This window comes from Carassius gibelio, chromosome A4, assembly GCF_023724105.1.
Source record: "Carassius gibelio isolate Cgi1373 ecotype wild population from Czech Republic chromosome A4, carGib1.2-hapl.c, whole genome shotgun sequence".
NCBI lineage: Eukaryota > Metazoa > Chordata > Actinopteri > Cypriniformes > Cyprinidae > Carassius > Carassius gibelio.
The window spans coordinates 9,900,876-9,928,354 of record NC_068374.1 but is presented as its reverse complement, the minus strand read 5'-3'; the positions used below and the strand labels follow the sequence as shown (position 1 = coordinate 9,928,354).

At 39.2% G+C, this 27,479-nt stretch overlaps 1 protein-coding gene across 1 annotated transcript in view; it reads left to right on the top strand.

The window, feature by feature from the left end:
* Window positions 1-27,479, top strand: part of LOC127969012 (NACHT, LRR and PYD domains-containing protein 3-like) — a 163,943-nt gene that overhangs the window by 48,344 nt on the left and 88,120 nt on the right. Inside the window, exons 2-5 of the mRNA XM_052570568.1 lie at window positions 21,224-21,502; window positions 21,631-21,681; window positions 22,585-24,385; window positions 24,562-24,735. Of these exons, the coding sequence (XP_052426528.1) occupies window positions 21,241-21,502; window positions 21,631-21,681; window positions 22,585-24,385; window positions 24,562-24,735 (2,288 nt within the window). The 5' untranslated portion in view covers window positions 21,224-21,240. The remainder of the gene's footprint in view (window positions 1-21,223; window positions 21,503-21,630; window positions 21,682-22,584; window positions 24,386-24,561; window positions 24,736-27,479) is intronic.

Sequence of the window (27,479 nt, the reverse complement as noted above, 5' to 3'; positions counted from 1 at the left end):
TTGCTATGTGGTCACTGTCACAAAATAAACTGATACAAAATATACAAATCACCATGACTGTTTATTGTTTGATAGCGCCCAGCGTATTTTACTTTCATTGTGTTTTATTAAAGGTTTACTGAACATTTGATTTAACTCAACCACGACCAACGTGAGCAGAGCCTGACAGGGTAAAAACATTGATCTGAGAAAACCATACAAACATATTAAACCATACATGAAAGGTTACCTACCAGCTCTTTGTTTGTGTTTTGTCTTGTGATGTGTCATTTTTGAACGATTCATTCATTTTGAACAAATCTTTAATGTGACTCGGGAAGAACGAGTCGTTTCTATGACGGCGACATCACTTTGATCGTTTTTTTTTTTTTTTTTACAGTGGATTCTAATCTTCAAAAATGACCTTGTTGTATGATTTATATCTTTTGAGTCCATCCTTCAGATTAGACTATAGAACTGTAGTGTTACTTGTCTATGATTCAAAATGTTATTTGCTTTTAATTTATGTCATTATGTCCTTTTTGAGCAAGCATCTTATACATATATTAGACCAATTTGTCAAGTCTGCCTAGAAAAAGCAATTATTATACCAGCAAACTCAAAATTGGATTAAAAATTAAACTAGGCTATAAATACTTAGATTATTATATTATATAGCCTAGTGTTTATTTACTGATAGACAGTCAAAAAGACAAATTAATCAATATTTTATTTATAAAAAGGTTTTATTTATTTATAAAATAATAACACACCACAGATCCTCAAGAAATAGTAACAAAAACACAGTGACAGAAATGTCAGAAATAGCGCATGGATCTGTCACATGATTAAGGAATGATTTGAACCCGAAGACTTGTCAGACAAGAGGTGAGTTAATCACAGACTGAAGACCCAGGTCAAGAATTAATTAATATTTTCTGTATCTTTATAGCATTTTAGTTTTGTATTGTTTGTAGTGTGATCAACGTTTGCGTAGCTAAGTACTAGATGTGTTGGGGAAGTAACACGTAACATTTAAATTACATTTTGCTAAAATTAACGAAATGACTCGAAAAAAGATTCGTTCATTTTGCTGAATGCGACTCAAAAATCCGACTCGGTATAATGATCCGAACTTCCCATCACTAGTGTCTCGACTTCCCACACTTGATAAAGTAAAAGTCCAAGTCCGCGACTAGCGTTGTTTCTCTGACTACGCTGCACTTCTTTGAATCGCGAACTTCAGTAGAGTCTATAGACTGATTGGCCATAAAATGAACCAATAACAAGACATCTTATGGGGGGGCACCTGGGGTGGCCAATCGGGGTGCCACCATGTAGACCTGCCCCTGGAGTTTAGGGGCTTTCAGGATTTTTAAATCTCTTAAGAACTTCATCAATCTGTTTAGAAAAAAATAACTGACAAAAATGTACTGTTTTCATCACAAACAAAATTTGCACAGCAGAAAGCAGAAATTAAAGATTTAATGCTTACAATGTTATTAGTTTGGCATGTTATAGGGAAAAAAGTTTACATACAATAGCCTAAGCCACTTTGAAACTCTCCTGTTATTTGACTTTTTTTTTTTTTTTTTTTTTTATAGGCTACGTTATGAACATAACATTTCAAACATACTGAAATACTTTATCCACGGAGTGAAGGCGGAGTGTGTTTCTGGTATCAGAGCGCGGAGCGGAGTGATTATGCTCTGAGCGCAGAGGGGAAGTTGTTGCTGCTCCGCTCTGCTCACAGACTCTGCTGCCAAGTGAGAGAGATGTTTCACCCTACAAAATGATCAAGACCGCGGCAGCACAAGCACAGAATATCCGCCAATAATCAACCTGCAGCAATGCTCGTTGCTCGACTCACCAAGCTTTACTTTTGTAGGTCGCATGGCAGTAAATAATATGATGGTATGACCATGCAGTCAATACAGATATGTAATAAAAACATTAAAAACAAACAGATTTGACACTGTAGTGTGATGTCATCAAGTTTAGACAGACTTTTAGTGCAGTGGAGCACGGATGACAACTCTCGCGTCCGGTGTAGACACAGACAGTGAGTGACTGCTCTCTTTAAATTATATAAGAAAAAAAAAAAACCTAAACCTAAACCAGTGGCATAACGAGATGGAAATCTAGACTAGAAAATATATTTACACTTGTTCTGTCCTCCGTCCATGACACTTTCCAGCATTAACTGTCACTCACATTTTTAAAAGTAGACTTTATAGTGCACGATTCAAACTTACATTTTTGAAAACATTTTGTAACATGATATTGATGTACCGTTTACATGGTAATGCAATGTCTGATTTTAAAATGGGTTTTAAAGGATGAATTTTGAGATTTTAAGTTTTCAGTTGATATGTAGTTTCTGATGATTTCTAAAATGTGATAGAGAAAAAGGCAACGAAGAAGTCTTATTTTTAAACAAAGGTCAAAACTTCTGTTATAATGTAGATTTTTGAGGGTGCACTCTTGTCATAAATTAATCTATTACTTTTCCTACATAATTTGTAACAAAAAACATTGGTAAAATATATATTTGGGAGTCTTAGACATTTCCTACGATATATAGTTTGTCAAGATTTGATTAGATTTAATTGCAATATAGTGAAGTAAATGTATACGGGACGGGGTGACAGTTAACCCTCTGGAGTCGATTAACGCATATACACGTTATGAGTCATTTTCTCCTGATAACCCCGAAAAGAACTTAAATTACACTTTCAGTTTTGATCGTACAGATAAGAGCAATACATCAATCGAATCTGTAAAGGGTCTACTTTTTTGTATACAGACATAATAACAACATAACTTTGTGCACTTACAAAATAAAGATAACAAACAAGGTGTGCTGTCTGCAGCCTTTGTCTGCACTGATCTTCATTTAGACATGCACCATTAAAATGAACTGTAACTCCGTGAATAGAGAGATATCTATAGAAAGCCTGACATGTCTACTTTTTAACTAAACAAGTGCTGCTGAAAACAGATATTCTGTGATAAAGTAATCCATATGAAAACAATGCGATGTCCGTTTTTCACGTCTCCCTTCATTATCTTCTAATGCGACCACGCCCCCGTGCTGAACGCGCTATTCAGATTATAATGTTTCAAACTGAAGTGCGCGGCTTGAATACGCCCACACAACAGAAGACAACGCAGTGCAACTGTTCTTCAAGTTCTTTTATTTTACTGTTTCCTTCGCGATGAGAGGAATAAGACATCAATCACTCCAAAAAGATATGATTGCGGATTTTAGATTTGGATTTCCTCAGAAAAAAAAGGATGAAGTGCTTTATTCAGCAGAGATCATAAACATGAGTCAGTCTCTTTTTATTTATTTACATACTTGTACTAGTTTTCACATAAAGTGGAAACATTTTACTAGTTAGACTTTTTCCAAATTATAATTCCTGACTACATGTATAATCAAGTGAAATATTATGAAGTTTCAATAACAATATACAATACTATACAATTCAAAAGCTTGATGTAAATAATATAAATGTAACAAATAAATGTAACTGTAACAAATGTAACAAACAATGCTGTTCTTTCAATTTATCCCCCCTAAAAAAACTGGAAAAAAATATTCTCAGCTCTTTTCAACATTATTAATAATAATAATAATAATAATGATGATGATGATGATGATGATAACAATAAATGTTTTTTGTAGAAAATAAGATCGTTAAAAGGATTTCAGCTTTGATTGTTCCTAATAAACTGTTTAACTGCACTCGCAAGTGAATATTAAATTATCTTGTGGGATAATTTAATATATTCTAAATAAACTACAAACATAAAATTATATAGATTTATATTGTCCTCACATTCTTTCTTGTAACTCCTCCCTCTCATTGACACAGCTGACTGAAAGGCTCATTATGCAGCTCATTATGCAGGCCTTTGTCTTCTCAGGTGTAAATCACAATGATATTCATGATGGTTTACGCCTACTCGCATATGACTTTTACCAACAAAAAGTGTCTTAAAAAATTTAAATCTATATATTGTTTCCTGTAAGTGAGTAAACAAGATGATTTTCACATAATTTAGAAAGAGAAATTCTAGGCTATAAGCTCCAGTTCTCAAAAATCCCGGGAACCATTGTTCTGTATGTTTTATTGCCTTATTCAAGTGTTTTAACATTTTTAGTTTTTCACTAACCATTATTTTTTTCAAAAACTCAATCATGTACATACATGCTGCTCACACATGATTATAGCCAAGTTTGTGTTGATTACAGTGAGATTAGACTTTCGCCATTTAGATGTGCATAGGAAACTGAAAAAAGCACAAATGTCAGGGCATGACAAAACTTCTCCAGGCCCCAAAAATACACTTAGACTCCAGAGGGTTAATTGTTTTAAGTCCTACCGATGCCCATCGTTTGAAAGTTGCATCTGCCCTTCCTGGTACAAAGATTTAGCCTAATTGGGCTAAATTGTGACAAAATGTCTTATTCTTTGAACGATTTACTTACATCATGCCAGACTTTAATAATATTTTAAATTATTGGATTTCTAGTTTGTTTCCGTAGGTTTTTTGCCCTGTCAGAATACATGAATAATGGGAGAGATAATTTTAAATCATGAGACTCCATTTCGACCCAATGTAGATTGTTTTTGCTTGAAAAGTAAAAGATGATAGTCCTTAACTATGTGGCCCAATAGTAGAATTTGAAGTTGGGACATTTTAGCCCTCCGCCATCGAATCGTAAATAGAGAAAAGAAAGATTAATCATAGACCTCTCTGTAACGATCCAAACTTTGTACTCATCGGGAAGAAGGAGGCGGAACCGGCGCACAATCAAAACATAATTTTAATATTCAAAAATAAACAAAACAGCGCGTCAGCCCCTCACGGCGACTGACGCGCACAAATAAAAGCCAAAACATAAAATAATGTCCCAGGCCTGGTCCTCTCTCGTCCTTCACGGTCGTCACTCCAGTTTTATATCCTTCCATCTCCTACGTGGGACTCGATACTGGCGGTGGGGCGCAGGTGTAGCTCATCTCCAATCACTACACCTGGCCTCACTCCTCGTTCCCACGCCTCTCGGCCCCGCCCCACTCGCCACATACCCCCATCGCCCCTCGCAGACCGGGGGGTACCCTCGAGACTGTGCTCTACTCCCCCCCCCCCCTCCTTTCGGGGGGGACCGCTCACGGGGACCTGCGGGAACCTGGGGGTAGGACAGACGAGGCGAGAGAAAAGGAGATGGAAGGAGGAGCGACAGGGACGAGAGAGGGGAGAGAGAAAAAAAAAAAAAAAAAATCCGGTTCCCAGACGCACTGCTGCTCGGCCCTCCACCGGCTGGGTGATCTCCTCCGCGGTGCCCGGCGGTGGCACTGGACGGCCCTCGGCGGACGGCACGACACTCCTCCGCCGCCCGGTGGACGGCGACGGCTCCTCCGATTTTGGGCAGCGGCAGGAGTCCCCCGTTCCCTGCCCCTCCGGATTCCGTCACGGAGGCGGCAGGCTCCGGCCCCCTGGCGAACGGCGCCGACTCCTCCGCTCCCTCACGGACGGCAGCCGCCCCTCCATATCGTGGGCGGTCGGCAGCGAGCTCGCCCGTCCCCGGCAACTCGCTCCAGCCCACCGCCTCGAGCATCCATGGCGGCACATACCTCGCCTGCTCGAGGGCACCGCGGATTCACCACAGCGGCGAGGGATCTTCAGCAGCGCGTCCCTCCTTCTCCCGGGCTTCGGCACCACTGTAACGATCCAAACTTTGTACTCATCGGGAAGAAGGAGGCGGAACCGGCGCACAATCAAAACATAATTTTAATATTCAAAAATAAACAAAACAGCGCGTCAGCCCCTCACGGCGACTGACGCGCACAAATAAAAGCCAAAACATAAAATAATGTCCCAGGCCTGGTCCTCTCTCGTCCTTCACGGTCGTCACTCCAGTTTTATATCCTTCCATCTCCTACGTGGGACTCGATACTGGCGGTGGGGCGCAGGTGTAGCTCATCTCCAATCACTACACCTGGCCTCACTCCTCGTTCCCACGCCTCTCGGCCCCGCCCCACTCGCCACACTCTCATTATTCCAAATAAAGCCCACAGTAATTTTTCTTTAACAATATAAAAAATTCAGGAGGAGATGGCAGTGGAACATTTTGAAAAAGGTAAAGTAACTTTGGCAGTACATTCATTTGTAGAATATTGAGTCTTCCCATTATGGATATTGGCATGGTTGTCCATCTGTTAATTGAATCATTTATTGTTTTTATTAGATTCTCATAGTTAGTTTTAACAACCTGATTCAATACTGGAAAAATCTGGACACCTAAATAGGTAAAATTTTCCACTATTTTAAATTGAGTAATCTCACAAATAGGATTGTTCCTTTCAGCTACATTTAATAAGAGAATGGATGATTTAGTATTGTTTACTTTATAACCTGATATTTTCCCAAACTCCTGAATCACTTTCACCACTGCCGGGATTGTCGTCTTGAGGTTTGTCAAAAATAAGATGACAGGAATGTTTACATAGTAAAGCCCCTAATCAAACAAATTGGGCCCAATTATGCCAAGCTAGAGCTGAACTTAATTTGGATCACACAAATCACATTAAAAAACTACTCTTTTTCTCCAAACAAAAATATTATGAATATGCTAACAAATCAGATAAATTATTGGCACATCAAATAAAAAAAAAATTAAATGAGAGAACAATTAAATCATTAAAAACTCCAGATGGCTCGGTCACGTATAATCTTGATTTGATTAATAACCTATTTAAAATTTTTTATAAAGAACTATATAAATCTCAAATCACTGCTGAACAATCGGATATCATTGAATTTTTAGATAAACTTCCACTTACAGCCATCTCTGAAGAAGACAAGATATTTTTAGATTCGCCTTTGTCACCAGAAGAAGTCTTTAAAGCTATTCAATCCATGCCTTCTAACAAATCTCCAGGTCCGGACGGTTTTCCCTGCGAGTTTTATAAGTCATTTTGGCCAGAAATTTCTCATATTCTAATGCCTGCCCTTCAAAATTTATTAGATAATGGAGTAGCCCCTGAATCATGGAGAACAGCATCAATTTGTTTAATACCCAAAAAAGACAAAGATCCCCAGGAGTGTGCTTCCTATCGGCCAATAAGTCTTCTGAATACAGATTACAAGATTCTTGCTAAAATTCTTGCTCGTAGACTTGAAACTGTTTTACCACATATTATTAAACCAGACCAGACGGGATTCATAAAAGCACGCTTTGGTACAGATAACATACGTCGGCTCCTAAATTTGATAAATGTAACTCAAGAACATAAACTCCCCGCCCTTATTATTTCCCTGGACGCAGAAAAAGCGTTTGACAGGGTGGAATGGAAATTTCTATTTGCCACCCTTAAGAAATTCAATTTGGGCTCAAAATTGATCAAATTAATAAAATTACTTTACTCTAATCCCCAAGCTACAGTGACTACAAATGGTTTGATTTCAAAACCTTTTGATATTCAAAGAGGTACGAGGCAGGGCTGTCCCCTTTCACCCCTGCTCTTTGCCCTCATAATTGAACCTCTTGCTGAATCTGTTAGACAGTGCCAAAACTTTTTTGGAATAAAAGTGGGAAATGATGAACATCGCATATCCCTGTATGCAGACGATGTATTGCTGTATTCTTCAGAACCTGAAAAATCAATCCCTGCATTATTAAAATGTATTTCAGATTACAGCATGTTATCTGGATACAAGATTAATCTTACCAAATCCGTGGCGCTCCCTATTAATATTTCTAATATTTCTGACCTTTTGCCTCTTTCACCTTTCAAAATAACAACATCTGGTTTTAAATACCTAGGTATTTTCATTTCACCAAAATTGGATGATTTATTTAATATAAACTATACGCCTCTTGTTGGCAGAATTAAAAAAGATCTTATTACTTGGCATTCTCTCCCTATATCCTTCTTAGGCAGAATAAATGTAATTAGAATGAATATTCTTCCAAAGTTTTTATATTTATTTCAGTCCCTCCCCTGTTACTTAGCTAATCCTTTTTTCAAAGACATTAACAAACACTTATCTAAATTCATTTGGAACAATAAAATGCCCCGTATTAATTTTAATAAGTTGACAAAACCAAAAGAGAAGGGAGGCATCGCTTTACCAAATTTACAATTTTATTATTGGTCAGCACAAGTGAAACATATGGTCAGTTGGTATAATGAACGGACTGACTCCATGTGGGTTAATATAGAAGCAACGGTTTGTGCCCCCCTTCCAATAAAATTTCTGCCTTTTATTAAAAATTTTAGAAAAATCAAAAACATTTCAACAAACCCTATTATTCTAAACACTCTTTTGGTATGGAGAGATGTCAGAACATATCTTAAAATTCCAGCCAACCTTTCTTTGCTTTCCCCTATTGCCTATAATCCAGATTTTCCTATTTCATTACATAATATAGGTCTTTCAGACTGGTCTAAATTAGGGATCTCAACTATATCTTGCCTTTTTTTAGAGAATACATTAAAATCTTTCCAACAACTTTCATGTCAATATAATATACCACAAGCAAACTTTTTCAAATATCTCCAGTTGCGTCACTTTATAAAACCTTTATCAGATAATTGTAAACTAAGACTCAAACTTACTGCCATTGAACAAATTGTGACAAACAATTTTTCCAAGGGAATAATCTCAGTGATATATGATGCCCTTTCTGATACATGTACTTCCTCATTAGATAGTTTGAAGAACGTTTGGGAAAAGAACTTAGGTCATGAAATTGACAATGATGATTGGATCGCCCTAATTAACAACTTATACTTTAAATGTAATTCATTGGGAGTTCACGAACTTAACTACAAATTCATCAATAGAATTTATCTCACACCATTACGTTTAAAGAAAATCTATAGAAATTCGACTGGCCTATGTTTTAATTGCAAAAAACATAAGGGAACATTTCTTCACTGTTTTTGGTACTGTAGCAGAATCATCCCTTTTTGGAACAAAATACATAACTTTTTACAAGAACTCTTTGGGTTACAGTTTTGTTTCTCCTTGGAATTGTACATGTTATCTGTTGGAGTTGAGACAGTGTTTGATTCTCATGTGAAACATATGTTCTTAATTTTGGTGTATCTGGCAAAGAAATGCATACTACTATTATGGTCATCTCCTCAGGTTCCTTCTTTCAAAATGTGGATGTCTAAAATATCTATATTACTCCCGCTTGAGAAACTTACATATGACGTGCACCGAAAATCTGATGACTTTTGGCAGATATGGTCACCTCTTTGGCATTATATAAAGAACCTTCCTTGACTCTCTAATTTGTGATTCCCTGTACTTGTAATGTATTTTATCATTTGACCTTTTTTTTTTTTTTTTCCCTTCTTCCTTTCCATTGTATTTTGCTTTGTTCTTATATTGTATGTCTGACACTGTATCTGTGTACTTCTGATCATTGAACTGACAATAAAAAAAAAAAAAAAAAAATAAGATGACATCTTCCGCAAACAATGAGACTCTGTGCTCTGTGGGTCCCACTGTAATTCCCGAAATTTGTGGATGGATGTGAATGGCTGTTGCCAAAGGCTCTATTGCTAGCGTAAATAGCAAGGGAGAGAACGGACATCTCTGCCTACAACCCTTTTTAATTTTAATTGGCTCTGAAAATAACTTGTTTGACATGATTTCCGCAGTTGGGTTATTATAGAGCATTTTGACCCATTTAATAAAGTTAGTTCCACATCCAAACCTTTCCAGAACATGAAAAAGATAGGGCCATTCGACCCTATCAAAGGCCTTTTCTGCGTCCAACGATAGGAGTGCAGTATCTTGGGTATTTTCCTTAGACCAAATAACATTCAAAACCCTTCTTACATTATGATAACCTTGTCTTCCAATTATAAACCCATTCTGATCCCTATTTATTATGTCCGGCAGGATTTTTTGAAGCCTTATTGCTAAAAGTTTACAAATGATCTTGATATCAGAATTAAGTAAACTGATAGTTCTTAAGTTTTCACATTTATCAGGGGGTTTAACAGGCTTTGGTAGCAAAATAATTAGGCCATGTTTCATGGAAGATGGAAGTTCACTTTTTTCGAATGCCTCTGTAAACATATCTAATAGAGGTATTAGCAATTTAGCTTCACATTTTTTATAAAGATCAATAGGAATACCATCTGGTCCTGCTTGCTTACCAGAATTCATTCCATCAATTGCCCATGATATTTCCACTTTATTTATTCCTATATTTAAATTAACCCTCGAATCATCTGAAATAACTGGAATATTTAGCGCATTCAAAAAAAATTAGTCGTTACCATCATGATTTCCTTTGGAATCATATAACTTCTGATAGTATTCTTTAAATGCATTATTAATTTCTCTAGGATCTGTGAGCTTTTTTTCCAGTGTTCTAACAGATGTAATTGGTGTTGATGATTCAAGTTGTTTAATTTGCCAGGCTAATAATTTTCCTGCTCTATCTCCTTGTTCATAAAATGACTGTTTTAATCTTAAAAGACTAGACGCAGCCCTAAAACTAGATTGTTTATCATATTCAACTCTTAGTAACAGCAGTTCTTTTTTCAAATCTGTGTCATTTGTTTGATAAACCCTTTCCTGAATGGTCCTGATTTTAGTTTCTAATTCCAACCTATCCCTTCTAGTGTTCTTAGATTTTTTGCCCGTGTAGCTAATAATATGCCCCCTAAGAAACGCTTTAAAAGCACCCCATCTCACGCAGGCTGACGTTTGATTGTATTTATTTGAAAAAAAAATTCAATCTTATGTCCAATATACTTAACAAACTCTTCATCCTGCAGCCATTTATGCTGAAAGCGCAATCTAGGTGGATCACATGTAAGTTTGTCATCTCTATATATAAGACAACAAGGTGCATGAACTGAGACTACTATGCTGTCGTATAAACAATCTTGGATTTTGGATAGTAGTTCTGATGAAATTAAGAAATAATCTATTCTCGAGTATGTCTGAAATGTTGCAGAATAGCCTGAATAGACTTTGGTTTGACATCCCTAAAGATGTCCAGCAATCTAAAATCTTTTATAAAGCTTTGTAAAGTCATCCTACAGTTGTTATGTGATTGGTCTGTTCCTGCGGATCTATCTATGCCTGGGTGAAGGGTACAATTAAAATCCCCTGCAATCACAAAGCGCCATGGTAGTGCTGAAAGTAAAAGGAATAAATCTTTATAAAACCCAGATTCATCTAGATTAGGACCATATACATTAACCAAGTTCAAGTCCTCTAATAATAAAGATCCATGAACTATTAAATATCTGCCCTTCTTATCTTTGATAACATTTTTTACATGAAATGGAATGTAATCATGAATAAGAGTTATAACTCCTCTTGCTCTAGATGTAAATGCTCCTGTAAATACACTACCCCGCCACCTCCTCCTAACCCTTCTCTCATCTTCCTCCACAAGGTGTGTCTCTTGCAGAAATATTATCTTAGAGTCCATATCTTTTAATTTAGTCATAACTTGTTTAATCTTCTTAACGCCTTGTAGGCCCCTGCAATTCCACGTAACAAACTTCAGTGTTCAGTGTTTGTGACATTTGAGATATTTTACAAAACTGTAAAATCAGGAAATAAGTATTAACCTCATAAGATAGGATTTTTTCATGGAGAAGCATAACCAACCCGGATATGAGAACGTATATCCAACATCATGAATGCGAACTGACCTCGTTACTTCTCCGTATGGGTATCCCTCCCTCGACAGTACGTCTCCCACTATCGCATGTGACCACTCCACACACATTGAAGAGCAGCCTAACCCACTCTTCTCTAGCCAAAAAAGAATTAACCACTCTTGTTTCACTGCAAGTTTACACCCTTTGTGCTCTTTTTATAACGCACAATAAGTGCGCCTCCATATCCAATCACCATGCCCTTGTGAAAAAAAAAAAAATTGCACCAATAAAACTGAACCCTTCAAACCTTCAGACATTTCGAGTTATTTCAATATCAAAAATCTAAACAAAGACAGGTGTTTACCACACAGCGTACCTGGAAGTTACACACTGATAAGAAAATAAAGAGAGAGTATGATTTAGTCCAAAGCTGGCAGTGATTCATCCTCTTCTGCTGCCTTCTGAACTTTCTTCACAAACTCTCGTGCCATTGCTGCTGTTGTAAAGATATGAGTCTGACCCTTATAAGTCACCAATAGTTTGGCCGGATGAGCCACTCCGTGCCGCAGTCCCAGTTTGCGTAACTCCGCTCGAACCGAATCAAACTGCTTCCATAGTTGATGTAGTCCAGCTGCTGTGTCCAGATACATCCGTACCTGTTGATTTTGGAACCGAATGTCATTTTTTGCTCGTGCTGCTGCAAAAATCACCTGTTTATCCTTGTAGTTGAGGAATCTCAGTATGAGAGTGCGAGGTAGTATGTGTTGCTGTCCCTCTTAGGTCCAATTCGGTGCGCACGTTCTATGACAACTGCCCCTGTGCCGAGCATCTCCGGTATCCACCTCTCTAAAAACACACATGGGTCCTGTCCCTCAGCTCCCTCCGGCAGATTGACCAGTCTTTGATTTTTTCATCTAGATCTTGCCTCGAGGTCCATAACTTTGTCTTCCAGTACTTTCTCATTGGATTCCTGTGTGTTCACCTTAGCACGTAGGATTATGTCTTCTGCATCAGAGATGCGGGTTTCCATTTGTGATACTTGCTGGATACAGTCATTTATCTCTTTCCTCAAACCGTCAATGGACTCCACCACTTTGTCAAATCTAGAGGAAAAATCTATTTTCATGGAGTTGACAGTGGACAGTATTTCGTCTAACTTGCTGTTTTGGGTTTTTTGTTAATCTTCTCCGCCGGATGCCGCCGTTAGAACAGAACTAGCATTAGAGCAAGGACTCGGGTTAGCATTAGCATTAGCCTTCTGTGCTTCACCACGAAGATGATAGTCCATCAGCTTGGGTTGTTTTGATTTTTCGCTTGCTTCTTGGCTAGCTTTTGCTGCTTTAGGCATAATTCTGTCCATACTAGTGTATTAACGCACCACTTTGTTGCAAAAGAGAGGTTTTTTAAAAAAAAATTGACAATAACAGCAGAGCGGTACAAAACACGTCCTTTCACGTAGCCGCCATAACCAAAAGTCCAAAAAGATTAATCTTTAGATGTTTTTTGAAAATGAGTAAAAACTTGAATGTTCGAATTGAAATTGGGAGGTCATTCCACCAGCTGGGCACAGTCAAGTTAAAGGTCCGTAAGAGTAATTTTGAACCTCTTTGGGATGGCACCACAAGACGCCGTTCACTTGCAGAATTCAAGCTTCTGGACGGCAGATAAGTTTGAATTAGTGAGTTTAGGTATATTGGTGCCATGCCAGTGGTTGTCTTGTAGGCAAACATGAGTGCCTTGAATTTGATGCGAGCGGCTACTGGTAGCCAGTGTAACCTGACGAGGAGGGGAGAAACGTGAGCTTTTTTTGGCTCTTTGAAGACAACCCTTGCTGCTGCATTCTGGATCAGCTGCAGAGGATTGATAGTACATGCAGGAAGGCCCACCAGGAGAGCATTACAACAGTCCAGTCTGGAGAGAACAAGAGCTTGGACAAGAAGTTGGGTGGCTTGCTCTGACAGGAAGGGTCTAATCTTCCTAATGTTGTATAAAGCAAATCTGCAGGATTGGGTCGTTGCAGCAATATGGTCTTTGAAGCTTAACTGATGATCCATCACAACTCCTAAGTGTCTGACCATCCTGGAAGGAGTTATGGTTGACGAACCCAGCTGTAAAGAGTAGCTGTGATGTAACGATGGGTTAGCTGGAACCACCAGCAGTTCTGTCTTAGTAAGGTTGAGCTGAAGGTGATGGTCACTCATCCAGCTAGAAATGTCACTCAGACAGGCTGCAATGTGAGCAGCTACCGTCGGATCATCTGGTTGGAATGAGAAGGAGAGTTGAGTGTCATCAGCATAGGAGTTATAGGAAAAGCTATGCTTCTGAATGACAGATCCTAATGATGTCATGTAGATAGAGAAGAGAAGTGGTCCAAGTACTTAGCCTTGAGGAACCCCAGTAGCAAGAAGTTGTGACTTAGAAACTTCACACCTCCAAGTCACCCTGAAGGATCTATCTGAGAGGTAGGACTTAAACACCAGGAGTGTGGTTCCAGAAATGACCATTTTTCTGAAGGTGGACAGAAGAATCTGGTGATTAACTGTGTCAAAAGCAGCAGACAGATCTCTTGCCAGTCGCAGGGCTTCAGTAACTGAGAGCAGGGCAGTCCCAGTTGAGTGGCTTTTGAAGCCAGATTGGTTGCTGTCCAGAAGGTTGTTCTGTACAAGGAACATAGAAAGTTGGTTGAACTCAACTCGCTCAAGTGTCTTTGCAATGAATGGAAGAAGGGATACCGGTCTGTAGTTTTCTAGAAGTTCTGGATTTAGAGATAATTTCTTAAGCAGTGGGCTTACTCGAGCCTGCTTAAATGCTGAGGGAACTGTACTAGAGTGAAGAGAAGTGTTGATAATGTAAGTAAGTGAAGGTATTACTGAAGAAGAAATCGCTTGAAGGAAGTGAGTGGGAATAGGATCAAGTGGACAAGTAGTAGGATGACTGGACAGGATGAGTTTGGAAACGTCCATCTCTGAGAATGGAGAGGAGGAGGAGAGAGAATGTGTATTAGTCGTTATCATCCATCTGCGGTGTGTAGAATTGGTCACTGATGGATCTAGTCTTATTTGTGAAGAAAACTGCAAAGTCGTGCTGTAGCTGTAGAAGTCGATGAAGGAGGAGGTGGCGGCAGACTAACAAGAGAAGAGAAAGTTTTGAAAAGTGTGTGAGAATCAGAACAGTTGTCAATTTTGTTGTGGTAGTATGATGTTTTAGCAGTGAAGACATTTGCAGAGAAGAAAGAGAGGAGAGACTGATACACACTAAGGTCGGTAGAGTTTCTTGATTTATGCCATTTCATCTCTGCAGCCCTAAGTTTAGAGCGATGTTCATGGAGAACATCGGACAGCCAGGGGGCAGATGGGGTGGTGTGTGCTGGTCTGGATGACAGTGGGCAAAAGCTGTCCAAGCAAGAAAAAGCTGTGGTGATGACAATCTACAGTCCGCCGGAGAATTTGATACAGAATTACAGAAGCTACACAGCAAGATGCAAACCTCTGATCAGAGTTGATGAACTGATGATAGGAAAGCAATAGTGTGGGGAAAAAAGGGAACTGCAAAATGATCCTAAGCATACAACCTCATCTGTAAAGCTTGCTGGAGGTGGTGTCATGGCATGGGCTCTTCATTTTAATGATGACTTAATGTATGATGGCAGTAGCAGAATGAATTTGGAAGGGTACAAAATCATATTGGCTACCAATATTCAAGAAAATGCCAACAAAATTAATAGAAAGCACTTCATATTAGATCAGGACAATGACCCAAAACACCCTGCCAGTTCAGTCAAGGACTTTATCAGAGCAAAAAATGTAGTCTTAGATTGACCAATCATTCTCCAGATTTAAATCTAACTGAACATTAATTTCAACAGCTGAAGAGGAGACTGAAGACAGAAACTCCCACAAACATTAAATTATTGGCTGCATTAAAGGCTGGAGAAAAGCATTTCAAAGCATAAGACCAAGAGTCCGGTGATGTCTATGGGTTGCAGACTATTATGTAAATGTATTTGTACATTTACACACACACACACACACACAAAAACTCACACACACATATATTGTGTATATATATATATATATATATATATATATATATATATATATATATATATATATATATATATATATATATATATACACCCAAGTACACAATATATGAACACATGAATTGTAAGAATCATATGCTTTTTTGTTTGTTTAGATAAATTGTTGAGAAGGGTTTGACCAAACTATTAAAAACTAGGTTATTTACAAACACCTGATTCATTTTTAATACTAATAAATTGCAGAGAAATTACAGATCCTTCTTTGAAATTTGATTGGTTTATAACTTTTGACAACGTTTAATTCAGGTGCGAAAATAATTAATATCTACAGCGAATGAGCACAGAGAGATTTGTGAGTGCACAAGGACACAGTTTGAGTGAGAGTTGAGACACGTTTTAAGTTCACGCACTCTTTTTGGGTGAGAGCAACATATATCTGAGCGCGCATCCGGTTTTGTGCGAGAGGGGAGAGATTTGCGTTCGCACATTGTATTAATGTGCTTTCGCACTACAATAATGCGCTCTTGACATTTGTCTGTAAAATAACGCTATAGCAGAAAAACTAAACCTGCTATGATTACCCTACTTTTAAAGCATACAACTGATTTAAACAATAGGTCTACATAATATTCACGTGCTGTTCATTGGAGACATGTTTTATTGTTATCTGTTGTTACAGCATGAAATAGACTACAACCTATAACATTTACATATTTTATCTTACAACATGTGGATCATGTTACATGTAACAAATACTGTGCATTTTAAGCTTCACTGTACTCTGGTATTATGTTGACTTTTAGTTTGTTCTCATTTCCTGTTTCCCACCATGTGGTTGTAGTCCCTTGACTTTATTTGTAAATTAGTTAGCTGACATGTACTTTAGTTGCAAAGTTACTAATAGTTAGTAAAATATCTAAAGTGGGCTATCAAAACAAATTGTTACCAAAAGTATTGCTTTTAAAGGGGTCAAATGATGCGATTTCAATTTTTCCTTTATTTTTGGAGTGTTAAAAGCTCTTGGTGGATAAAGAATGTTGCAAAGACTAAAGTCTCAAATCCAAAGAGATATTCTTTATAAAACTTAAGAGTCATCTCAACGTCACTATGTGGGAAGATTTGCATAACGCCGCCTAGATGATTACACAAAGAAAGAAGGTGTAACGTTTATTCTCTATGTTGCTGCAGCTGCCATGTTGTGGAGTCGCTGTGTGTTACGTTGAAGTGAAACTTTGATTGCCTTCCAAAAAAGCCACAACTAGAAATCAGTAGTTAAGTTTTGTTTGCAACACTGTTCCAGAACAGTCCAACCCAAATATTCAGATGTGTGCAGCGCATTTTAAGGAGGATGAGGACTGTTTCCTGAACCAGTAGCCTGCAATGCATCTGTGTCACAACGGCTGTTTCTATAAAGTTGGGCAGTTAAAACTTTGCAAGGACAGTCTGGCACTTCTGACTCACAGTCTGTATGTATGTTTTTTATATTTAAATAATTTGCCAATGATGATTCAAACGCAAGTTTTGAGCAGTGTAGAGTAGCACTTGTTTTTCATATCACAAATGCAGACATAGTTTTATGTTTACCCAGCACGATACGCAAAGTGATGAGTAAAAAGACAGTATAAGTCAGTAATTATAATCTTAATAATTATAATCAGTAATTATGTCCCCAATGGATGCAACAAATACCTCATTTGTAAGGAGTTTTATTGGTTTTGTCTCGTCTGGTGACGTCCCGATCACGAACAAATCTTTCAATTTAACCGGATCCTCTTAGTGGATCTTACACCAAATACACAAAATAATAGGTTTTTTTAGCAGCATCATATGACCCCTTAAAGTTATGCATCATAAAGTTCATACTACTGATCTATATGATTTATCAATTGCACAGTGGTATGCGCCTCGTAATTCAATAATAAACCATGTTTAGTAATGTAGTAAGTTCGTGAGAGGAAAGGAAGAGGACAAAGCGGTCGGCTGGACTGCTGACGAATTTATTAACTCAAAATAAAACTTAAACTTTATAAACACCAATGGTGACTTTTACTCTGACATCAACACAGACACGATCGCACAACACTTCCGGGTTACTCGTTCCGGTTCCATTTCCGGGTTCACGTCAGCAGTCCGTCTCTCTCTCGACTGCTTCTGTCTCTCCTGGCGTTTTATACTCTCTCCGCGCCAATTACTGAAACAAGAAACAGGTGTTGATAGTTTTTGCCCAAACCACTCACTTACCGCTCGTCTCCTGATTCTCTCTCCCGCTGCAGACTTCGCTAAACCACGCCCCCCCCCCCCCCCCCCCCCGCCACATACCCCCACCGCCCGTCTCAGGCCGGGGAGCCATCCAGTCTGCAGCCCCCCCCCCCCATTTCTGGAGAGGAAGTCGGCCACCGCCATCTGAACACCCGGCCTGTGGATCACCTTAAACTTAAAAGGCTGAAGAGCCAGATACCAACGAGTGATCCGCGCGTTGGTATCCTTCATGCGGTGGAGCCACTGCAGCGGAGCGTGGTCCGAACAGAGGCTGAACTCCCGTCCCAGGAGATAATAGCGGAGGGTGAGGACGGCCCATCTGATGGCAAGACACTCTTTCTCTATGGTGCTGTACTTAGCCTCTCTCTTCGAGAGCTTCCGGCTTACGTACAGCACCGGCCGTTCCTCCCCCTCTATCTCCTGGGACAGGACTGCACCCAGCCCCCTGTCCGACGCGTCTGTCTGCAACAAAAAAGGGAGAGAAAAATCAGGAGAGTGTAACAACGGCCCGCCACACAGGGCAGCCTTGACATGGGTAAAGGCCTGATGACACGGCTCCATCCACTGGACCGTATCTGGCACCTCCTTTTTAGTAAGGTCAGTCAAAGGGCTGGTGAGATCCGAATAATTAGGAATAAACCGTCTATAATATCCCACCAGCCCCAAGAACTGGCTTACCTCCTTTTTGGTCTTGGGACGTGGGCAGGTCACAATAGCGGCTGTCTTATCAATTTGGGGACGCACCTGTCCATGCCCCAAGTGGAAGCCCAGATACCTTACTTCCACACGCCCAATCGCACACTTCTTTGGGTTGGCCGTGAGTCCCGCCCCCCTCAGCGATCTCAGGACAGCCCTCAGATGCTGCATATGCCGCTGCCAATCATTACTAAATATAATGATATCATCCAGGTAGGCAGCCGCATATGCAGCATGGGGCCGCAGAATCTTATCCATGAGGCGCTGAAAGGTAGCCAGTGCCCCGAACAACCCAAATGGAAGGGTAACAAACTGGTGTAATCCAAACGGCGTTGTGAAAGCTGTCTTTTCTTTGGATAATGGAGACAAGGGGATCTGCCAATAACCTTTTGTTAAGTCCAATGTCGAATAAAAACAAGCCGTGCCTAGCCGATCAAGCAACTCGTCAACCCGCGACATTGGATATGCGTCGAATTTCGACACAGCATTCACCTTGCGTAATCCACACAGAACTGGACTGAGCCGTCCGTTTTCGGAACTAAAACTATCGGGCTTGCCCAGTTACTATTGGATTCTTCTATTACCCCCATGTCAAGCATTGCGCCTAATTCAGCCTGAACGGCTGCGAACTACCATGCCCGGCTCGGTCTCAATATGGTGCTGAATCAGGTTAGTACGGCCTGGTAGGGGCGAGAAGACGTCGGCAAACTCTGCCTGTAATTTCTTTAAATCAGTGAGTTGGGACGGCGAGAGGTGATCTCCCCCTGGGGCCAGGGCGAGGGATTGTGGTTTGACATTCGCCTCTGGTCCGAGATCATCCTCCCCACCAATCACCATTGCCAACATCACTGATTCCACCTCATTCCATTTTTTTAGGAGGTTGAGGTGATAGATCTGACGGGCCCCGTTCCTATCGGACCGTATTACCTCATAATCGAGATCTCCGACTTGTCGTGCGACATCAAACGGTCCCTGCCACTTAGCCATTAATTTAGAGCTCGACGTTGGGAATAATACAAGTACTTTCTCTCCCGGTGCAAATTTGCGTAATCTAGTTCCCCTGTTATACAGCTGGCTCTGGCGGTCCTGGGCTTGTAACAAATTCTCCATTGATAGCTGCCCCAACGTGTGGAATTTTGTTCTCAAGTCCAGCACATACTGAATTTCGTTTTTGCCCTGAGATGGCCCCTCCTCCCAAGGGACATGAGGAGGGCTGGGTGGACGGGACCTAGGGAGAGGGACAGGTGGAGACAGAGAAGGAGAGGAGAGAGAGGGAGAGAGAGAGAGAGATGTTAAGGGTTCGCCAACCCCTGGGCACGCCACCATGTGGTCCTCTGCTAGATGGATGGCCAAGTCCAGTGACGTGGGACGGTGGCACTGGACCCACTCAGCTGTTTTCTTCGGTAGCCGAGCGATGAATTGCTCCAGCACCACGAGGTCGATGATGTGTTCCACGTCACTCCCCTCGGCCAGTAGCCACTTGCGGCAGGAGTCCCGGAGCTGCTGGGCCATCGCGAAGGGCCGACCGGATTCCCCCAGGTCCAGGGAATGGAAGCGCTGGCGGTGCTGCTCTGGGGTCCAGCCGACCCGCTGAATGATGGCCCTCTGTAGGTCGTCGAAGACTAGGAGGTTCGCCACCGGTAGCTGTTGTGCGGCCACCTGGGACTTGCCCGGGGATCAGACGGACTGGCCATTGGTCGCGGGGCCAGCCGCACGCTTCCGCAGATTTTCCGAACAGTTCTAGGAATACTTCTGGGTCGTCTTGTGGTCCCATCTTGTGGAGGGGTAAGTGAGTGGGAACCAAGTCCAGCAGGGCCTGGTTTTGCTCCTGATGTAGGGCCGGGAGGGATGAAATAACGTCCACAAATGGCGTAGAGGAAGGACTCTGCATAGCGGCGGCACTCTTTCTTCCTTTCCCGGGTTTCGGCACCAGTGTAGTAAGTTCGTGGGAGGAAAGGAAGAGGACAAAGGAGTCGGCTGGACTGCTGACGAATTTATTAACTCAAAATAAAACTTAAACTTTATAAACACCAATGGTGACTTTTACTCTGACACCAACATCCGTTTCCGGTTCACGTCAGCAGTCCATCTCTCTCTCGACTGCTTCTGTCTCTCCTGGCGCTTTATACTCTCTCCGCGCCAATTACTGAAACAAGAAACAGGTGTTGATAATTTTTTCCCAAACCACTCACTTACCGCTCGTCTCCTGATTCTCTCTCCTGCTGCAGACTTCGCTAAACCACGCCCCCCCTGCCACAAGTAACAAGTGTTAATTTATGATAATACACCTTATTAGCTTGTACCTATTATTATTGATCAGGTAGCAATAACTAATACACACACATATATACATACTACTTCATAAGATATAGGCATATATACCTGTAAATTTGAAAGTGTCATAATCTTACAGTATTAGACAGCATTGAGACATTGTGTAAATCAGTAGTTTTTTTTTTATAAATTACTTAATATTGTAAAGTATTTTCAGGGGATTTGCTTCACACAAACTTCTGATGATAAATTTTTCTCTGCTCACAGCCCATGTTCAGAGTGAACTTCAGATCTTTTTTTTCTTGTCCTGCAGCTGTGAGTGGGTGAAGGATGATGACATCTGTTCAAGAGCTGTTCATGAACTCACTGAAGGAGCTGGAAGCTGATGCACTGAAGGAGTTTCAGTGGCACTTACACAAAGATCATGAGTGTATATCGAAGAGTGAAATGGAGAACGCAGATAGGGTAAAAACAGTGGATAAGATAATGGTGTGTTTTAGACCAGAAGAAGCTGTGAAAATCATGGTGGACATCCTGAGAAAGATGAACCAGAATAACTTGGCTGAACAGTTAGAGAACAAACACAAGAAAGGTAATGTTTAACTGTGACTGTAGCATGATTGATTGTTTAACGGTGTGATGGTTTGACATAAACTTTCCTCTTTGGTGATGTGATTGTGATAATGTTTCTCAGTGAGTATTTTTCTGTCTTTCTCACAGCTCAGGCTGAGTGCAATACTAACACATCTGCCCATGTGGAAGCTGATTCAGGTCAGATCTGGAGTAAATAACAATCACTGTCTGTAAACAAGAGAAAATAACTGAAGCAGCAATTACAGAGCCAATCACATCAGCTGCAAGTCTTTCTATAAAAATATAATGAATAGAACAGTGTCCCCAGTGATTCCCAGTCTGCAGTGGCCTAAAAGTCTTAATTAAACATCTTATGATGTAAAACAATTGTTTATTAAAGTTAAACAATATGTGATATTGTTTAAAGGGATACTCCACCCCAAAATAAAAATTGTGTCATTAATCACTTACCCCCATGTCGCTTCGCTTACAAAAAGTATTCCTGTCACTTCATATAACCCAGATTTCATGTCTGATGGCAGATGGCAGAGTTTTCTGACGATGACTTTCTTACCTTTTATGGAACTTGACAATGTTAGTTACTTGGCAGTCTATGGGGCAGTCTCAAGCCTTCAGGTTTTAAACATATTAAATTGTGTTCCGAAGATGAACTGAGCTTTTATGGATTTGGAATGACATGGGGGTAAGTGATTAACAACATTTTCATTTTGGGGTAGAGTATCCCTTTAACACCGAATTCATATGGTGTCATCAAGGCATGATTACAATCAGACATGCAAAGGTTGATTTAAGCAGGTCAAAAAATGTTGCAAATGCAGCCTCACATCCTGTTTGATGTGTTAAGTGATGTAGAAACCATTTATAAGCTTTTAGTAACATTAGTCAGCATGGCCTGAAGATGATCCCAATCAGTAAGTAAATAATCTGGAAAGAAGATAAAAAAAAAACATATTCAGAAATTGTTTTTATGAATTTAATCTGTCTGTATCAAATTATGCTGATATGAAAAATATTATATTTGTCAAATTAATTTAATGTTTTTGTTTTTTTGTCAATCTTATTTATTTATTTTTATTATAGAGCTGCAAAACTTTTTGAAAACTCACAAAAACAACATGATGAAAAAAGCACAATTTATTTTTGAGGGCAACAAAGAAAACAACACAGATCTCGAGACTGTTTACACAGAACTGTTCATCACAGAGGGAGATATGAAAGATGTCAATCATGAACATGAGATTATGAAGATTGATGATGTTTTCCAGAACAAAAAAACACAGGACAAACCAATCAAATGTAATGATATATTTACTGAACTGAGGAAAAACAATGAGAAGATTGTGCTGACCAAGGGAGTCGCTGGCATCGGAAAAACTGTATCTGTGCAAAAATTCATCCTGGACTGGGCAGAAGGAAACACCAATCAGGATATAGAGTGTGTGTTCCTGCTTCCATTCAGAGACATCAACGTGATTAAAGATAAAGAGATCAGTCTCCATGAGTTTCTGCTGAAATTTTATCCTGAACTGAAGGACCTGGAGAAATCAATGTTATATAAGAAATGTAAGCTAGCGTTTATATTTGATGGACTTGATGAGAGTCGCCTGCCATTAAACTTTAGTAGTGACACACTTGACACTGTTGAGGAAAGAGCATCTGTAGATGTGCTGTTTACAAGTCTGGTCACAAGTAAGCTGCTTCCATCAGCTCTGGTCTGGGTGACATCACGACCAGCAGCAGCCAATCAGATCCCTCCTCGGTATGTGGGTTTGTTCACAGAGGTGCGAGGATTCACTGACCAACAGAGGGAGGAGTACTTCAGAAAAAAAATCACAGATGAGACTCAAGCCTCCAGAATCATCTCACACATTAAGACAACTCGTAGTCTCTACATCATGTGCCACATTCCTGTGTTCTGCTGGATCACAGCCACAGTACTTCAGGATATTCTCATCAAGAATAGTGAAAATAACATCAGCACAACACTCACTGAAATGTACATTCACTTCCTGCGGATACAGATGAACATGAAGAGCCAGAAGTATGATGGACAGGAAACAAGAGAACATTCAGACCATTTAAAATTGAATAGAGAAATGATTTTGAAGTTAGCTAAGCTAGCGTTTAAACAGCTGAAGAAGGAAAGCATTGTGTTCTATGAGAAAGATCTAAAAGAATGTGGTATTATTGTGAGTAAAGATACTGAGTTCACAGGAATGATCGCTGAGATCTTTAGGATGGAAGATGGACTTTATAAGACAAAGGCCTTTAGCTTTGTGCATCTGAGTGTTCAAGAGTTCCTCGCTGCAGTGCATGTGTTCATCTGCTACCTGAACAAGAACATGCAGGAGCTCCAGTTTTTCTTTGAAGATTCACAAAATAAAGCCCAACAAAAGCTTCAGTTCTTCTTTAGAAATCTCAAATTTCATGACTTAACAATGAGAGCTATTGATAAAGCCATGCAGAGTCAGAGAGGACATCTGGATCTGTTCCTGCGATTTCTGATGGGCATTTCACTGGAATCCAGTCAGATCCTGCTCAAAGGCCTGATCACACACACTAAAGACACCAGTGTGAGCATCAGGAAAATAAGTGCACTCATTAAAGAATTACAAAAACAGGACATCTCCGATGAAACTTCAGTCAACCTATTCTACTGCTTACTTGAGCTCAAGGATCATTCATTATATGAGGAAGTCCAGAGTTACCTCAGTTCAGATGCACATCCAGGAAGAGACCTCTCATCTTCAATGTGTACAGTGTTGACATCAGTACTGCTGATGTCAGAGAAGCTGCTGGACGAGTTCAGTCCAAAGAGGTTCACGTCACCTTCAAACTACAAGAGACTCATTCCAGCTGTGAGATGCTGCAAAAAAGCCCTGTGAGTAATTTCACTGACTGCTGTTTAATTAAATGTTTTGTTCTATATCTCTAAACAATTAAATGTCAAAATAATATGTGAAATATTTTCCTGTCTGGATTATGAAGGGTAGAATAAATTAATGCAGAAATACTGAACATCAGAAAACAATCTGGCTAAACATTCTGTTTTGACAGATTTGACGGGTGTGGTCTTGATGAAACATGCTGTGAAACTCTGTCTTCTGCTCTACAATCATCAAACTCTCATCTGACAGAGCTGGACCTGAGTAACAATAATCTGCAGGATTTAGGAGTGAAGCTTCTCTCTGATGGAATGAAGAGTTCACACTGTCAACTGAACATACTGAGGTTTGACATTCACATTCACTGAATCACTATGTTCAAATATGTGAATGAATACATGTTATAATAACTATAGTATATATCAACCCTGTATGCACACCTTGGCAATATGATTGCCATTGGCTAGTAAATTTTTCAATTTACTCACCAGACTGATATACTATTTTACACACACACACACACACACATATATACAGCTTATCGTTGTAAAATGGCCTAGCTTCTTAAATATTATGATTATTAAGCACAATTTAATGATAGAACTTTGGTGATTAGAACTAAAACTTGGTAACCTTGTATGAATGCATATTTGTAATTTTAACTGAACTTAAGACTGGTGGTGATGCTTAAGATATTGTTGGTCATTCAGGGTTTCTGTAAAAAAAATTATTGTAATAGATCATTTTAATTATTATTAACCCTCTGGAGTCTAAGGGTATTTTTGAGGCATGGAGAAGTTTTGTCATGCACTGACATTTGTGCTTTTCTCAGTTTCTTATACACATCTAATTGGCTAAAGTCTAATCTCACTGTAATCAGCACAAACTTGGCTATAATAATATGTGAGCAGCATGTATGTACATGATTGTGTTTTTGAGAAAAAAAATGTTTAAGCGTGGTTTGTAAATCACTAAAAATGTTAAATCACTTGGATAAGGCAATAAAACACATACAGAACAATGGTTCTTTATGTAATTTAATACATTCTTTCTTGTAACTCCTCCCTCTCAGTGGCACAGCTGACTGAATGGCTCATTATGCAGCTCATTATGTGGGCCTTTGTCTTCTCAGGTGTAAATCACAATGATATTCATGATAGTTCACGCCCTCTCGCATATGACTTTTACCAACAAAAAGTGACATTGAAAATTTAAATCAATATATTGTTTTCTGTGGGTGAGTAAACAAGATGATTTTCACATAATTTAGAAAGAAATATTCTAGGCTACAAGCTCCAATTCTCGAAAATCCCGGGAACCATTGTTCTTTATGTGTTTTATGGCCTTATTCAAGTGTTAACATTTTTAGTTTTTCACTAACTACGCATAATATTTTTTTTTCTCAAAAACACAATCATGTACATACATGCATTTCACATATTATTTTTGCCCAGTTTGTGCTGATTACAGTGAGATTAGACTTTACCCATTTAGATATTTATAAGAAACTGAAAAAAGCACAAATGTCAGGGCATGACAAAACTTCTCCAGGCCCCAAAAATACCCTTAGACTCCAGAGGGTTAATAGAGCAGTGCCAGCCAATGAAATTGCCATTTGCGCATTAGCTCCGCCACTACTGGAGAAACCGGAATATCTTCTGCTTGTTCTAAAAAGCTGAATAATTCTAAATTAACTCCATTATTGTGACAGGAAAATACAACAAATAATATAGTTTACATGTAGCTCGTTGATTCAGCATGGTAAGACTCTCTTACATGTACTCTCTTTACATGTGTGAGAAACAGCGCTATCAGCAAAGCGACGGTAAATAGTGCGCCTTCACACAGTTTACAGTTCGGCAAATATAGGTGCACTGTTTGCCATTGAGATGAATTGAAAAAGTACAGATCGCTTGATGGAGAGCAAAACTCTGAAGCGCTCTGTCAGTGTTCAGTGAGTGAAAATGAATCTTAATAACAGCCTTGAACACACACACTGGTGAGTACAATCTAAGAATTTATTAGCGAATGGCTAACGATAAACATCATTTAGTCGCCCAGAGTAAAATTTAGTCACATATGCAAGTAATTTACTCTCAATGTAGAGGGTTGTATATCCTCATCTATATTGTAGTATGAATATATCAGGACACAAGGCAGGCAATACTTACTCAAAACAATCAGGGCTTCTAAGCATCCTGGAAAACCTGGGATTTTGTAATGCTGTTTTCCTTAAGTGACATCTTTGAACAGTTTGTTACAATTAATAAAAAAAAATATGCTCCCTTTCTTTAAGAATTTGATTATTACAATAGCTTTATTTTCACTTCATGAGTGAAATCCTCAGCTCAGAGGATCATATTTCTCTTGGTTCCTGCCTTATTTCAGTCAGAAAGATTCAGTGTGTTGATAGCTTGACAACTGCTGTGACTGAATTAAAATTTAGTTGAACTGGATCCATTTTATTCATGAATGATATGCTGCAATGTTCAGCAGAAATACTCAGATGAGTTATGAACTTAACCATCATGAGTTCATGCTGAGGAATTTTGCAGGCCCTTGAGATGTGACAGGCCCTGATATTTGTACTTAAGTTAATTATAACTTTATAAGAATACATAGTACATACATAGTAATATGACAGTTTATATACTGTTGTTAATACATTAATAGACTATATACAAACTGTATATAGTTCTTAATTATCACTGTAATTATCACATTTATGTTTAAGTGGCTGCAAACTGTTCATTTATAGTTAATTAATAGTTTATTGTAGTTTCTAAATTGTTAACATTAAGTTATAAACAAATAGTGAGTTTCTAATTTATTATTACTGTAACATCATCCTTTATTAACAGCTTGTTAACTATACCAAGTTAACAACTTATATGCAATCCTTTTTACACTAGTATTAAATGAATTGTTAATGGTTCATGAAAAAGAAAGTTAACTGCTTAAGAACCTGTTTGTATCATGCCAGCACTTGTTTTTGTGTATGAGTTGCAAAATGAGGGTGAAAAAAATATTGTATTGTACACAATGAGACTGCTGTACAACACAGTACACGCACATATGATAAAATAAGCA